The following is a 14,986-nucleotide window of genomic DNA, read 5'->3' on the forward strand; positions in this document are numbered from 1 at the left end:
CTTCCACACTCCCTATTAAGAAAAACTGATGAAGATAAAGATATACTAGTTTAAGAGTATACTAGGCCTTTTGGGAAGTAAAGTAACTGAAGTTGCTGAAGTACATTTAATTTTACAAGAAAAGCTTACATTAATGTGCAGGATGCGTATTTTATTATGATTTACTCCAAACTTCCTCAAGTTCGAAAACATGTTGACCCTCTAAACTGTTATTCTCTGAAAAAGAAATATACAAAATTTTAAAACTAAGTTTATGTAGTATATATCAGTAAGACATATGTAAAGTAAGGCATATGTAATACGTATGGTAAAAATGTATTACATTTTAAAAGCAGGTACAGTATTTTTAGCTATTAAAAACTCAATGGATCATTCAGAAAATGAAAATTCTGACAAAATATAAGAAATATGGTTCTTAAAGCTAAAATGTTCTTTATTTTTTCAACATGCTTTAATTCTTCAAGATATGAACATACTATGGAAAAAAACAGATTACAAAAACATATCACAGCAATTACAATGTATTTATGTAATTATACAGAATTTAGTACAGAAAGGTAAGCATCTACATGTTAACTTGGTAATTTCTCATCGGTAGTGTAACTTATTGGTTTATCTGTGGGTATATATATATATATCTACCTATTTATGGTAGAAAAATACACAAAAGCAGGTCCTCTTCTGTGATTATAAAAACTAAGTATCTTTGGTTTAAAAACATTTACTGAATATGAACTATGTTTCAAGTACACTATCAAAGCTATGAGACATTCACGGAAGCATCTGAGACTGGGTAGGGAGCAGAGAGCAGGTAGACACTGTGCCTTGTTATATAAGAAGTCATGTCAAAACTCATTACTTTGGGGCACCTGGCTGGCTCAGTAGATGGAGTGTGCAACTCTTGATCTCAGGGTTGTGAGTCTGAGCTCCACATTGGGTGTGGAGATTACTTAAAAAATAAACAAAATCTTTTTTAAAAACTCATTATTTTTCCTCCTAAATCTGTTCCTTTCTGTGTTTTAAAACAGCCACCTTCACTAACCCTCATTTATTTCTTAATTTTTTTAGAGAGAGAGCACGGGGACGGGGAGAGGGTGCGGAGGCAAAATCTTATGCAGGCTCCACGCTCAGTGAGGAGCCTGAGGGCTCGATCTCACAACCCTGAGATCATGACCTGAGCCGAAATCAAGAGCAGACTGATTTACCGACTGAGCCAACCAGGCACGCCTCACTAACCCTCATTTAGGAAGTAACCAAATCCTTGTGATTTTACTTCCTAAATTTATCTTGAATCCATTCCCTCTTCTTCACTTCCACTGCCAAAGTTCAGGGTGTTTGCAATATCATGCGTGTTAGATCCACTCTAAAATAGACAAACGAGGGCGCCTGGGTGGCTCAGTCGTTAGGCGTCTGCCTTCGGCTCAGGTCATGATCCCAGGGTCCTGGGATCGAGCCCCACATCGGGCTCCCGGCTCGGCAGGAAGCCTGCTTCTCCCTCTCCCACTCCCCCTGCTTGTGTTCCTGCTCTCGCTATCTCTCTCTCTGTCAAATAAATAAATAAAAATCTTTAAAATAGGGGCGCCTAGGTGTCTCAGTCAGTTAAGCGGCTGCCTTCGGCTCAGGTCATGACCCTGGAGTCCGGGGATCAAGTCCCGCATCGGACTCCCTGCTCGGCAGGGAGTCTGCTTCTCCCTCTGACCCTCCCCTCTCTCATGCTCTCTGTCTCATTCTCTCTCTCAAATAAATAAATAAAATCTTAAAAAAAAAAAGTCTTTAAAATAAATTTAAAAAAATAATAAAATAGACAATTTTAACATAACAAAATATAAAAAAACTAATAGGGTTTGATTCCACATTGCAATTAAGAAACTACCACTTAAAGCCTAGTAGAGCATCTAAGGTCATCCACAATTTTTTTTTTTTTTTTTAAGATTTTATTTATTTATCTGACAAAGAGAGAGAGCGCACAAGTAGAGCGGCAGGCAGAGGGAGAGGGAGAAGCAGGCTCTCTGCTGAGCAAGAAGCCCAATGTGGGAACTCGATCCCTGGACGCTGGGATCATGACCCGAGCCGAAGGCAGCCGCTCAACCGACTGAGCCACCCAGGCGCCCAGTCATCCACAATTTTCTGTAAAGACTATTAAAATACTCAATACCGGGCGCCTGGGTGGCTCAGTTGGTTAAGCGACTGCCTTCGGCTCAGGTCATGATCCTGGAGTCCCTGGATTGAGTCCCGCATCGGGCTTCCTGCTCGGCAGGGAGTCTGCTCCCTCTGACCCTCCCCTCTCTCATGTGCTCTCTCTCATTCTCTCTCAAATAAATAAATAAAATCTTTAAAAAATAATAAAAATAAAAATAAAAATAAATAAAAAAAATAAAATACTCAATACCTTTCCCAACCACCTATATGACCTATGTGTATGAGGCTGGATTTTCTTCAGATGGTTCAACCAAAAATAAAAATCCTACATACACAGTAACAAATACAGAAAGTGATAGGAGATGCCAGCGTTTTCACTTATGCCCAGCATTAGAGACTTGCAAAACTGTAAGGAAAGGTAGAATATTCCTCAAACTAAATTATTTTTATTTTGTAAAATAAAAGGCATTTCTCATAAAACTCTATTACATACATTAAGATTTAGTGGATTTACTAAGTTTAAGTGAATTATTAAAATATTTTAATTTCTAATAGTTGAATGTGAATTACAACCTACATAAACAAAACTCTTTGGAGTTCTAAATCATTTTTAAGAGTGTGAACGGTTGCTATAGACTAAATTTTGAAAACTTATTCCAACACCGTATTTCCCCAAGTGAATGCCCATGATTATTTTAGATTATAGATAGAAAAAAAAAATGGTTTACTAAATATTAGAAAAATTAGCCAACAGAATCCATCTTGTATATACTAATGCTTAAGAAGTTAAACTTTTTTACTTAAAATGTGAATTTGAGGAAAATTAAGTAAATAACAACACAGGTGACATTGAGATATGACCAGTCTTAAAAAGTAGTACTCAAATCACTCAAGTGGGAGATACTGCTTTAATCCACTATTTACACATATCCTTCAAACAAAGAACTTCCTCTCATCACTTATCTACTCAAAAACATTTAAAGGTTCTTAATACAACAGAATCTGTCCCCAACTACCTTCACGGCCTTGTAGTCTCCTATTCCCTACTCTATACCAGGGAGCTCTAGCCAAAATTCCCCAGAAACATCATACTCTGGCACCTTCACACTTGTGTGTGTAATGTTGCCACTGCCTGAAAGCAATCCTAGAATCCTCAAGACTCCATTCTTGGTCAATTTCCATTCGATCCTCATGCCCCAATTTGAAAGCTTTTCCTAATTTCCTAGAAAATTTTAATACTGTCTTCCGTATGTTTCCATAACACTTGGAACTTGTATTTACTCATGACAAATACGGTATTCAAATATTCAAACAAATACAAACTCTCTCCATTACTGTGAGTTCTCCAAAAAGGAGGGATCTTCTACCAGCACTGCCCAGCACAATGCTTCATTTTTTTTACCTATTAAGTCGATTAGGATCCTCCAGTGATGAAGGATTTTCTTCTTTCCCATGGATCAATGATTTTCAACAAAAATGGTTACCTACTACAGGTGCTATCAAGTGAGTTATTCTCTAAGGCCCAAACCTCCTTAAGGCCTTGGAGAATAAAGTGTTCACTAAATGTTCTAATACCTAATGGTACAAGAGCATTAATGAGGAAGAAAAATGGGTAAATACCCATTCTACATTATTGACAAAAAGTTACACTTCCAATAAACAAAAAGAATCCATGGATTATTAATTTTTTTAAATCAGTAGAGTATCATGCCTGTAAGGCCTAATACACAAAAAGAGAAATCATGGGGCCACCTGGGTGGCTCAGTCGGTTAAGCATCTGCCTTTGGCTCAGGTCATGATCTCAGGGGTCCTGGGATCAAGCCCTTCATTGGGCTCCCTGCTCAGCGGGGAGTCTGCTTCTCCCTCTTCCTCTGCCCCTCCTCCTGCTCGTGCTCTTGCTCACTCTCTGTCTCTCAAATAAATAAAATCTTAAAAAAAAAGAGAGAGAGAAATCATGGACCACTAAAGAACAATCACGGGGCACCTGGGTGGCTCAGTCATCTAGGCGTCTGCCTTCACAATCCCAGGGTCCTAGGATCAAGCCCCCACGTTGGGCTCTCTGCTCAGCCTGTCACTCCCCCTGACTGTTCTCTCATTCTCTGTCAAATAAATAAAATCTTAAAAAAAAAAAATCATAAAATATACCACTATGCAAGCAAAATTGAAGGTGATGTTACTGAGAATCAAGTAATATACGAAAGGAAATCCTAAAGCATCAAGTTGTTCTGTGTTTGCAGACGGTATTTGTTACTGTACTTAGTAATTTCTCCCAAATTAGAAACTTCATTTCACATTTGTGTCATAGCCAGTGTTTTTTAGAAAAATATCACGTATGAATTAGGCCAATATGTTTATTATTAATGTCAATCCCTAAAATCATCTTTGATTTTTTTCTATGTTCAATAGATCATCTCATGCTATCAATCTAAACACTTGTTTTTCCTACAAAATTTATTTCTGGCACAAGTTCTAAAACCATCTGAAGTTATGTAAATTTTTTTTTTTTAAGATTTTATTTATTTTTCAACAGAGAGACAGAGACAGCGAGAGAGGGAACACAAGCAGGGGGAGTGGGAGAGGAAGAAGCAGGCTTCCCGCTGACCAGGGAGCCCGATAAGGGGCTGGATCAACGACTGAGCCACCCAGGCGCCCTGAAGTTATGTAAATTTTATCTAAATTTAAAAAATCAGTTCTAGCCTTTAACTTCATTCAAGAAAAAAGTTTACCAAATTAACTTTTACTTGCTAAAAAACAGCCTAAGTAGTTAAAGATACTTTTACATTTAGGTCAACTATACTGATAAAGCACTTTCCAATTCCCTTGTTCATTTAACATTTATTGGAGCAACACAAGAAGTTGGTTATTAGAAATATAAAAGTGAATAGCACATGATCCCCAACCTCAAGAAAAATGTTAGCTTTAAAAATTCTAGCCTGTCTCCTGCATATTTCTCTAGCAAACATTTCAATCATACTTTGTTTTACAAAGCTCTTACTACACCTGTTCCTCTTCTTTAATGTAAATAAGCTTGACTTTTTAACCATACACGGTCAATTTATAAAGCAGCTCTCACATCCTCCTGACTTCTCACTTATAATCTCACCGATAGCAATAAATACTATCTAAAGTTTCATCCAATTAGAGAAATGCATTTTCATGCTTCTCACTGCCAAAATGCCAAAAGTGAGTATCTACTATATCCTTTTGGTAGTTAAATAACAAAGAAGTGATGATATCCAACTTGGCTACTGCCAGGTATATAGGAAGTAAATTTTTCTAAGAAAGTTTTGCTGACATTGAACTGCTTAGGCCATTTTTAGCCTGCTATCACAGCTGAAAGTAAGAACAAATGATAAACAACTTAGCCAACCACTTTGCCTCCTCTATTTTACACAAATCAAAATGTGACCACTACTTAACCTTTAAGAACTTTTTTTTTTTCTATTCCTGGTTCAGAAGGCAAAAAGGGCATGAGTGGCTTTGAGAATCATAAATGAAAAAACATACTGATGAGTTCACAACTTAAACCTACTAAAAATTTCCATAAGCTGGAAGAACTACAACAGGAAACAATAAGGATAAATCTCACAATGTTATCCAAAAGAAACCAACACAAAAGAGTTCACACTGTATGATTCCAATGTAAAGTATAAAACGGGCAAAACTAATCCATCCTGTTACAAGTCAGGATAATATTTACACTCGAGAGTGGCAGTGCCTGGAAAGAGGCCTAAGGAAGGCTTCTGGGGTGCAGGTTAATGTAATTTCCTGATTCAGGTGCTGCTTACTAGGTGTGGTCAGAGTTTGAAAACCCACTGAAGCATCTATCTACAATATGCATTGTTTGCGTGTATCTTACACTTCAATAAAAAGTCTTTTTAAATCTTTCCATAAACTTCTCATTGTAATAGAAATGTCAAGTGGGCAAAGACCTGAGTAGTTTCCAGAAGACTTGCTGGAGTCGCAAGTCTTCTGTGATCTTGGATAAATCACTTAAAATCTCTGAACCTTTCTTTCCATCTATCACATTACCGGATCAGTATGAGAATGAAGTTCATTTACTCCGCAAGAATTTATTGTTACTGTGTCTACCACTGCCTCCTAGTAAATGGGTTAAAAGTAGTGAGCAAAAGACATCCTTGCACTCATACCGTCTCTATCCTGGTCACTAGACAGATAATAAACAAAAGGAATAAATAAAATACTTAGCATCTCCTACGGTGACACGTGCTGTAGAGAAGAATTACGCAGGAAAGGGGAACTGGGCAATAACTGTAAGCAAAGTCACTTAAGCAAGTGACATTTAAATGACAGTTAAAGACGTCAAGTAGGTGTAGGAAGCAAAACCTGGGGGAAGCGTATTCTAGGAAGAGAGATTACGTAATTTACTGCACCTGAAAATGCTGGGTAGCAATAGGGTTTTAAAGAAAATAAATCACATCAGAAGACGGAGCCTTGAAAAACCTCAAACCCCAAACCCACCTTAGTGCCTCAACTCCACGAACTAAGACTTAGGAAGATGATTAAGGCCTTCGGGAGGCCCTTTCGTCCTCCTCTGTGGCTGGCTGTTGCCTCCCTAAAGGGGGCACGGTGCTCGGCGCGCCGCAGGGTCACAGGCACTAGGCAGTCGCACCGCGCGGTCCGGTACCCACCTGGCACCAGGTCGCATACTGGAGGCCGGCTTCTTCCTGCCGGGTGTTGAGAGCCGCAGGTGCAGGCTGCGCCAAAGTCCGCAAGTCCTCCCGTCACGACACACTACCTCGGCGAACGCTCTGGTAACTCCGGGAAGGAACTTGGTCCCTTCTCACCCACCTCCTCCCGCCGCCGCACTTCGCCACTTCCGGCGGTGCAACACTCAAATGCCGCCCGCCAGCAATTTCCGCCCCTCCAGCTAAACGTGAAGAACAGAGGTTCGGAACCGATGTGTCGCGCTTTCTCCAGAGTCGGTCGTTTTAGGACTCTCTTTCCCGTCGCGGTTTGCGTGGCGTCAGTTCGCGGGTCTGGCAGACCCGAAAATTGAGAGCTTCTTGGCTCCCAGGCAGCTGCACTCGACGGCTCTGCGGCCGTCACCATGGTGAGGAGGTAGTTTGGGGGCACTCTCATCGTAGGGCTTCAGAGTTGGTGGGGCCTGGGGGCCCTGGGGCTGGAGGCGAGGGGTGGTAGGCGGAAGGGAGGTACTGCTGAAGGGAATGAGGGTCGGCTCGGTTGAGAGAAAAAAAAAATGCACTTAGTGGACACAGATTGGGGTATTTGCCAGACTACAAGCTTTAGAGCGAGATAGGGTTCACTCTGTTAAATTCCTGGTTTAGCACGTGCTGTGTACTGCCAGTGCCAGAGCCTAGCAATAACCCTATACTATAGGCATTATTTCCGCTGCCACTTCGTTTTATTGCTGAGGAAACTGAAGGCAGGCCCGGCCACGGGCCAAGCAGCTGAAGAATTGCGGAGACAGGCTTAAAGCACAGATCTGACTGCCACATCCGTTCTCTTTCTACGATGTCTCTAATTTTTTCTCTGCAAAATGGCATTCCACATGCCTTCCTCATGGTTTCTGCAAAGTTTATTGTATCAGTTGAAAACACCACACCTGATACATAGTACCTGGTTGATTGTTATTTGGCATTATTCTCTGTGCTGGAGTTGACTTTGCATCATTATTTAATTTTTGCAGTCTTAAAATACAAATGGACTGTGGCCACATGTTTAAAATAAAACAAGGCCTATAAGATAAAAAACAGGTACTGAAAAAGTAAAAAGGGATCCCATACCTTGCTGGTCAAATGCAAAATAGTTTGGCATGTGGCCACACAGAAGACTTCTGTGCCAGTATTTATTTGCTAAAAATGGGAAACAACCCAAATATCCATGAACCGGTCGAAGGATGAATGGTGGTATATCCATACATGGAATACTACTTGGCAATAACAAGGATTGAAGTACTGACACATGTGACACGTGGGGGAATCTCGAAAGCGTTAAGTCAAAGAAGCTAGACACAAAAGGCTACATACGGTAGATACTATACGCTTCTTCACAATGAAAAAGGGAAAACTAAAGTGATAGATAACAGATTGGAGGTGGAAAAAAGGATTGTCTTCAAAGCAATACAAGGTTATTTTCTGAGGTGATGGAAGTATTCTCTATCTTAATTGCGGTGGTTACAAAACTGTAGTTTGTCAACATAAAACTGTACGCTTATACCTAAAAAGGGCACATTTCATATGTAAACTGTACTTCAGTAAAACTTAGATTAATAAAAAGTATGAATAATGATGATGATGATACTGAAAAACCAGATTACTGATGTTCAGGAAAAAAGAGAGATCCTGGAATGAGGTCATCCTTTTTGTGGTCCAGTGGATTTTGGGCAGTTCCCTTCAATGAACAGTAAATTTCACTGAGATTATTACAGATGTAAATCCTGATGCTTCATACCATTCAGGATCAAAATGTATTCAACTTATATCATGCAAAATAGGCTTAATAGCGCAAGAGTTATTTAAGCAAGTGAACATTTGGATGACATAAGGTCTTCTGTACTTTTTGTGGCATAATTCTGTTAATTTTTAAAATTAATGATTCTTGCATTATAGCCACAAAATGAATATATTGAGTTACACCGGAAGCGATATGGCTATCGTTTGGATTACCATGAGAAAAAAAGAAAGAAAGAAGGTCGAGAGGCTCATGAACGTTCAAAGAAGGCAAAAAAGATGATTGGTCTGAAAGCTAAGCTCTACCATAAACAGCGCCATGCTGAGAAAATACAAATGAAAAAGACGTAAGTGGTGATGTCTTCATTGTAACAAGTTAACATCTTTTGAGTGATAATTTTTAAAACTGATAATCTTAAATCTTCTTCCTTCTTGGTAGTATCAAGATGCATGAAAAGAGAAACACCAAACAAAAGAATGATGAAAAGACTCCACAAGGAGCAGTACCTGCGTATCTACTGGACAGAGAGGGACAGTCCCGAGCCAAAGTACTTTCCAATATGATTAAACAAAAACGAAAAGAGAAAGCGGTAAGAAATAAAAATTGAAGTCTTTATTTCTTTTTTGTTCAGGAGAATTACTTAATATTAGCCTTTTTCTTCAGTTTAATTGGAAACATAAAGTCCAGCTACTCTTCCCATTATTTAGATATCAAAGTCTTTGTAAAGTTCATTTTGTATTAAATATTTAAGTAATAAAACATTTACTTTCTCATCATAAGAACATGTTAGCATTCAATAGGTTTTTAAAAAGTTATTAGAATACCACACATCTTTAGTGTAAAAAAAGTACTTAAAAAATTAGTAAGGCATGAATCTCAAATTCAGTATTTTAACAGCTTCCTATACTTGACACTTCCTAATGCTCTGCTCTTGTGGAGAAAGATACAACTGCTTGTTTTTGCTGCCCTATATTGCTAAAATTGCTAAAAAGTAGAATAGTGGAAAACACTCTAACTCATCTGACTTAAATAAAAACTCAACTTTTTTTTTTTTTTTTTTTACTACTACTGAATTATGCTTGGTGTCAAATTAGGTTAAAGCCTGCTAAAAACAGAAATAGACATAGATACTATTTTTAAACATCTATGGATAAGTTGACAGAAATCCAGATAGCAACAGAAATGTTCAGTCTCCAAATTTGATTTTAAAAAACACACTGCCAGGGTGCCTGGGTGGCTTAGTCATTAAGCGTCTGCCTTCGGCTCAGGTCATGATCCCAGAGTCCTGGATCTAGCCCCGCATTGGGCTCCCTGCTCTTCGGGGAGCCTGCTTCTCCCTCTCCCACTCCCCCTGCTTGTGTTCCCTCTCTTGCTGTGTCTCTGTCAAAAAATAAATTAAAAATCTTTAATAAAAAACACTGCTTGGGGCGCCTGGGTGGCTCAGTCGGTTAAGTGTCTCCCTTCGGCTCAGGTCATGATCCCAGAGTTCTGGGATCAAGCCCCACAGGGGGCTCCCTGCTCAGTGGGGAGTCTGCTTCTCCCTCTCCCCCACTCGCTCTCTGTCTCTCTCAAATAAATAAAATCTTTAAAAAACACAAAACAAACCACACTGCTTATATTTTGGTGTGTACTATTTAAAATTAGAATGGTATAACTTGAGCACCCAAAGAAATTTTAGAGATATTCTACTTAACCCATCCTCATTTTACAGATAAAACGCCTGAAGTTCAGGAGGTTGTAAATCACTCTTCATTGTCATTATCTATTGAGTGGTAGAATTGCTTCTAGAAGCTGTCTTAATAATCACATGCTTTGTACTACCTTGTATTCCTTCAATTTTTCATAGAATTTTCATTCTGCAGAGGTTCAAAATATGTGACGATGATTTTGTCCCACTTGTAACATAATCTAAAAGTCCACTCAAGGTAGATACAGAGATAAATTAAGAGGTGGAGACAGTCTTCCACTTTTACACTATTCACTATTTAGTAGTAAGCACATACACTGTTGCAAGAAATCACTGCCTTATTAGAGGTGGAACATTTTTCATCCATAATAAGGCATTGAGGTTTTTAGCTTAAGCAAACCATTTTACTTATTTATTTATTTAAGATTTTACTTATTTGACAGAGAGAGAGCACGAGCAAGGGGAGGGGCAGATAGAGAGGGAGAAGCAGACTCCCCGCTGAGCAGGGAGGCTCAATCCCAGGATCCTGGGATCATGACCTGAGCCACCCAGGTGCCCCACAAACCATTTTATTTAATGTATCCATGATAAGAAACTTAAGTACCAATTAATTTGGGGCTTTTGAGGAGACGGTGCAGACTTCTAGAAAACATGGGAGCCAAAATCTTGTTGGTTTAGGAAAAAGTTGAATCCAGTACTTTGTACAACTAAAACATAAATTTTTTATCCTCATTGCCTTTTACTAAAACATTATAAATTTTAACTATGGTCTATTTTTAGGGAAAATGGGAAGTTCCTTTACCCAAAGTTCGTGCCCAGGGAGAAACAGAAGTATTAAAAGTTATTAGAACAGGAAAGAGAAAGAAGAAAGCATGGAAGAGGATGGTCACTAAAGTCTGCTTTGTTGGAGACGGCTTTACTCGAAAACCACCTAAATATGAAAGATTCATTAGACCAATGGTAAGTCCCTTGCAAAAGTGGGATGGATTAAATGTTAGTTGCTACGTTAGATTGGATAGAGAGTACAATTTCCTGAAATTTCTAAAATTGGTATGAAAAGAGATTGAAAGACATTTTTAGGCTTTTTTTTTTTTTTTTTTTTTAGTTATTGATAGAGATGGCTTAGCAGTTTTTCACCACTGTCAAGAATCTTGTCTTTGGCCTCATAAGAGACAGGAGATGAAAATAATTCTTACTACAGACAGTGTCTGAATCCTGATTTTTAAAATATGTCGTATTAGAATCTTTGTTTTCCACATGTTCTCTTACTCATTCAACAAGTAACCTATATGCCTGACACTTGTTCTCTTTGAGATAAGCAATTCCCATTTAGTAAGAAAATTATCTTATTGCATTTAAAAACATTATGTACTCACTGAAAAAAGAATTTACTATAAAAGTAGAACTTTAATTTCTATAGACAACCTGGATGGGCAAAACCATTCTCCCCTTTCCCAAATGTAACTGAACATTTGGTTGACCCTTCAGCAGCTCGGGTTGGGGGGTGCCCACCCCCTGCACAGCCCAAAATCCACATTGAACTTTTGACTCCCCAAAAGCTAAACTAATAACCTACTGTTGCCTGGAAGCCTTACTGATAACATAAACGGTCAATTAATACATATTTTGTATGTTATGTGTATTATATATTGTATTCTTAAAGCGAGAGAAAAGGTTAAGGAAATCCTAAAAGAAAATAAATATATAGTACTGTACTATATTGAAAAAATCTGCATGTAAGTGGACCTGTGCAGTTCAAACCTGTGTTCCAGGGTCAGCTATGTATTTTTTGCACAGTCCTTTAAACAGACTGAATTGCTCTCCTCACTGGAAATCCAGCCTGCTTGGAAAAGCAATCAGAGGAAAGTTGGCAGCGTTACCCTAGTGCTCAACCTGGGGAATAACTTTTAATGGATTAAAATGTTGTCAAGTAGCCTTTTTCTGTAAATGAAGTTCTGTTGGAACACAGCCATGCCCTTTCATTTACGTGTTGTCTATGGCTGGTTTTTTCTACAGACTTAGAGTAGTTGTAGGAGAGACAATATGGCCTGCAAAACCTCAAGTGTCCACTGTCCCATTTACAGAATCTTCACCCATCTCTGGATTGTATCATGGACTCCCTTGTTTTGATTTCATATTCCTAATCTTCTAAATACAGTTTGGTAACAGTTCTATAGGGAGAGAATATACTAATCATGCTGTTCTAGGCTTTCGTAGCTTGGCAGGTAAATCTCATTGTGCATTAGTCAGATGGCATCCCCAGCTGTGTAAGTTTATTACAAAATTCATTGAGTCCATTACTAAGAACTTCAGTATCACTACCGTCTACCCCCATACAGGCAAAAACCAAATTTAGGAGACTGTATAGTGTTGTGGCTTCTGAAGTGCTACACCCCAAAAGGCCGTATCTAGGTGACGAGATGACTCCAGTCTAACAGAGAAAGCCCCTCTCTGGGCTTTCTCCAGTCTTTGACCAGTTTTACCATCAATGAAAAGCTGACAGTCCACCCTCCTTTTTCATCATGTAAAACAGCTGAGGTCTATAGACTTAAAATCAAGATAGTTAAGTTTAATTGCATCCACACCATTCAACCCAGGAACAAGTCATTTCACCTGCCAATCTTTGTCTTATTTAAAAAAATGGGGGAGGAGTTGTAAAGTTATCATGCTTAAATAAGCTATTTGTATGCTCCATCATAGTGCCTGGCATGCAGCCAGTCCTCAGAAAATGTAGGTAACAGAGGAAAATCTTGAGTATGTTGGTAAGTTAACACTCCGTGCTGAAAACATCAGGAATATGTGTTTGGGGTTTTTCCCCCACGCATTTATCAGGTTTTTAGTCTGTAGAATTAGAAGTATTTGATGCCTTAAGATTTTGACATTGTTCATCCATGGGTTTGATTTGGAAGACAATTGGAAAAGCAAAAAGGATCATTGCTCATCGTTCTTAACATTTTAGACTCGTAACATTTTTGTGTTTGATTTACTAGGGCTTACGTTTCAAAAAGGCCCATGTAACACATCCTGAACTGAAAGCCACCTTTTGCCTGCCAATACTTGGTGTAAAAAAGAATCCTTCATCCCCGCTATATACAACTTTGGGTGTTATTACCAAAGGCACTGTAATTGAGGTGAACGTGAGTGAGCTGGGCCTTGTGACACAAGGAGGCAAAGTTATTTGGGGTAAGTAAATTTTTGACTACTGCTGCTACACAATCCTAAAATTGAAGTTTGCAAGTTGATAGGAAAGTACATAGCAAATTTTAATGCAGAAGAGCTAGATTAAGCTAAAATGGTGTAAATCAGATTTAAATCTTTGCAAAGTAGTTGTGAATGTGATTCTTTTTAACTTAGATTACTGGTTTCAGTTATACAAAGTGTACTGTATTATTAGAATTTAGGACTGCTTTAAAAGGCATTAATTAGGGGGACCTGGGTGGCTCAGTTGGTGAAGTGTCTGCCTTTGGCTCAGGTCATGATCCCGGGGTCCTGGGATCGAGCCCCGCGTCGGGCTCCCTGCTCGGTGGGGAGCCTGCTTCTCCCTACCCGACTCCCCTGCTTGTGCTCGCGCTCACTCTGTCAAATAAATAAAAAAATCTAAAAAAAATAAAGGCACTAATTAGGAGGGAAGCAGATGGGAAGTGAGTTATAATCAAAATATACTGAAAGAAAATACAATAAATTAACCATGAGCAGAGGAAGGGAGACCTATCAAACACATAGCCACACAGTTTCAGTAGTAATTAAAAATAAAAGATGTCATGCAGCAATTTTAATTCTTCGTTTTCTTAGTTTTCTGCTTTTAGTGATCAGGTATTTCTAAACTTTAATGTTCTCTAAAATTGAAGAATACACTCTAACTTCTTGATTGAGTCTTCATATGAGTCATTAACTCATACTTCATATTGGCTGAACTCAATTTTAAAATAGGTTAGGGGCGCCTGGGTGGCTCAGACGTTAAGCATCTGCCTTCGGCTCAGGTCATGATCCCAGGGTCCTGGAATCGAGCCCCGCATCGGGCTCCCTGCTCGGCGGGAAGCCTGCTTCTCCCTCTCCCACTATCCGTTTGTGTTCCCTCTCTCACTGTGTCTTTCTCTGTCAAATAAAAAATCTTAAAAAAAATAAAATAGGTTAAATTAATTTGAAAATTAAAACTTGTTGCATTTTCTAGTTAAGTATGTGGACAAGCAGCAATGCTCAGGTCAATCCACAAAGGCTTGTTAAATACAACCTAGTAACAGAATGGAGCTGACCACCAATTGTAAAAAGTATTAAAACAGTATATAAAAATTGTTTCCAGAACTCGTTTGATTTTGAGTGATTTCTAAAATCTCATTGATCCTACTATCTATTTTTTTTCTTTCTTAAAAGTGATGATTAGAAATATTTTGGGCAAAGTTAATTTTTATCAGCATTAACATCCCTCCTTTTCCCATTTTGTTTTCCTCAGGCAAATATGCCCAGGTTACCAACAACCCTGAAAATGATGGATGCATAAATGCAGTCCTGCTGGTTTGACAGCAGTTTCAGAGAAGTAACTCCTTATAATTACTTAAGATTACACACCGATCAGGAAGACCACCATTACTGTGGTGGTTCTGAATACTACCAAACAGCCTTACGTATCTGCAGTCATCAAGAGAAGTATTTATTCTGTTGTGAAAAACATTAAAATAGACATTTATTAAAATAAATGGTCTTTATTTTTGAGTCTTTTTAGCATTT

At 38.6% G+C, this 14,986-nt stretch overlaps 2 protein-coding genes across 7 annotated transcripts in view; one reads left to right on the forward strand and one right to left on the reverse strand.

Annotated features, from left to right (window-relative positions):
- The window catches only part of GFM2 (GTP dependent ribosome recycling factor mitochondrial 2), a 60,109-nt gene extending 53,153 nt beyond the window's left edge, over positions 1-6,956 (reverse strand). For 2 of the 6 annotated variants that reach the window (XM_045896528.3, XM_045896501.3), the window contains exons 1-2: positions 6,792-6,956; positions 130-216 (exon numbers count right to left, since the gene is read on the reverse strand). In XM_045896528.3, coding sequence (XP_045752484.1) covers positions 130-192 — 63 coding nt within the window. In that variant the 5' untranslated portion in view covers positions 193-216; positions 6,792-6,956. The other 4 variants (XM_064596244.1, XM_054512424.2, XM_045896509.3 and 1 more) reach the window with 3 other exon arrangements.
- A 60-nt stretch (positions 6,957-7,016) lies between these two features.
- Positions 7,017-14,955, forward strand: NSA2 (NSA2 ribosome biogenesis factor). The gene is made up of 6 exons (XM_045896561.3): positions 7,017-7,213; positions 8,733-8,920; positions 9,013-9,163; positions 11,042-11,221; positions 13,252-13,444; positions 14,712-14,955. Exons 1-6 carry the CDS (start codon positions 7,211-7,213, stop codon positions 14,777-14,779), a joined length of 783 nt encoding a protein of 260 aa, XP_045752517.1. The 5' UTR covers positions 7,017-7,210; the 3' UTR covers positions 14,780-14,955.
- The last annotated feature ends 31 nt before the right edge of the window (positions 14,956-14,986 follow it).

Source organism: Mirounga angustirostris, unplaced genomic scaffold (assembly GCF_029215605.1).
Source record: "Mirounga angustirostris isolate CCGP_5_RB_7025 unplaced genomic scaffold, mMirAng1.0.hap1 SCAF_7, whole genome shotgun sequence".
Taxonomy (NCBI): domain Eukaryota; kingdom Metazoa; phylum Chordata; class Mammalia; order Carnivora; family Phocidae; genus Mirounga; species Mirounga angustirostris.

What these genes read in the sequence shown, in the direction of transcription:
- NSA2 (XM_045896561.3), top strand. An exon ending in AAAATACAAATGAAAAAGAC is followed by an intron (nt 8,921 to 9,012) that starts GTAAGTGGTGAT and finishes CCTTCTTGGTAG; the next exon opens with TATCAAGATGCATGAAAAGA. An exon ending in AGGAGGCAAAGTTATTTGGG is followed by an intron (nt 13,445 to 14,711) that starts GTAAGTAAATTT and finishes TGTTTTCCTCAG; the next exon opens with GCAAATATGCCCAGGTTACC.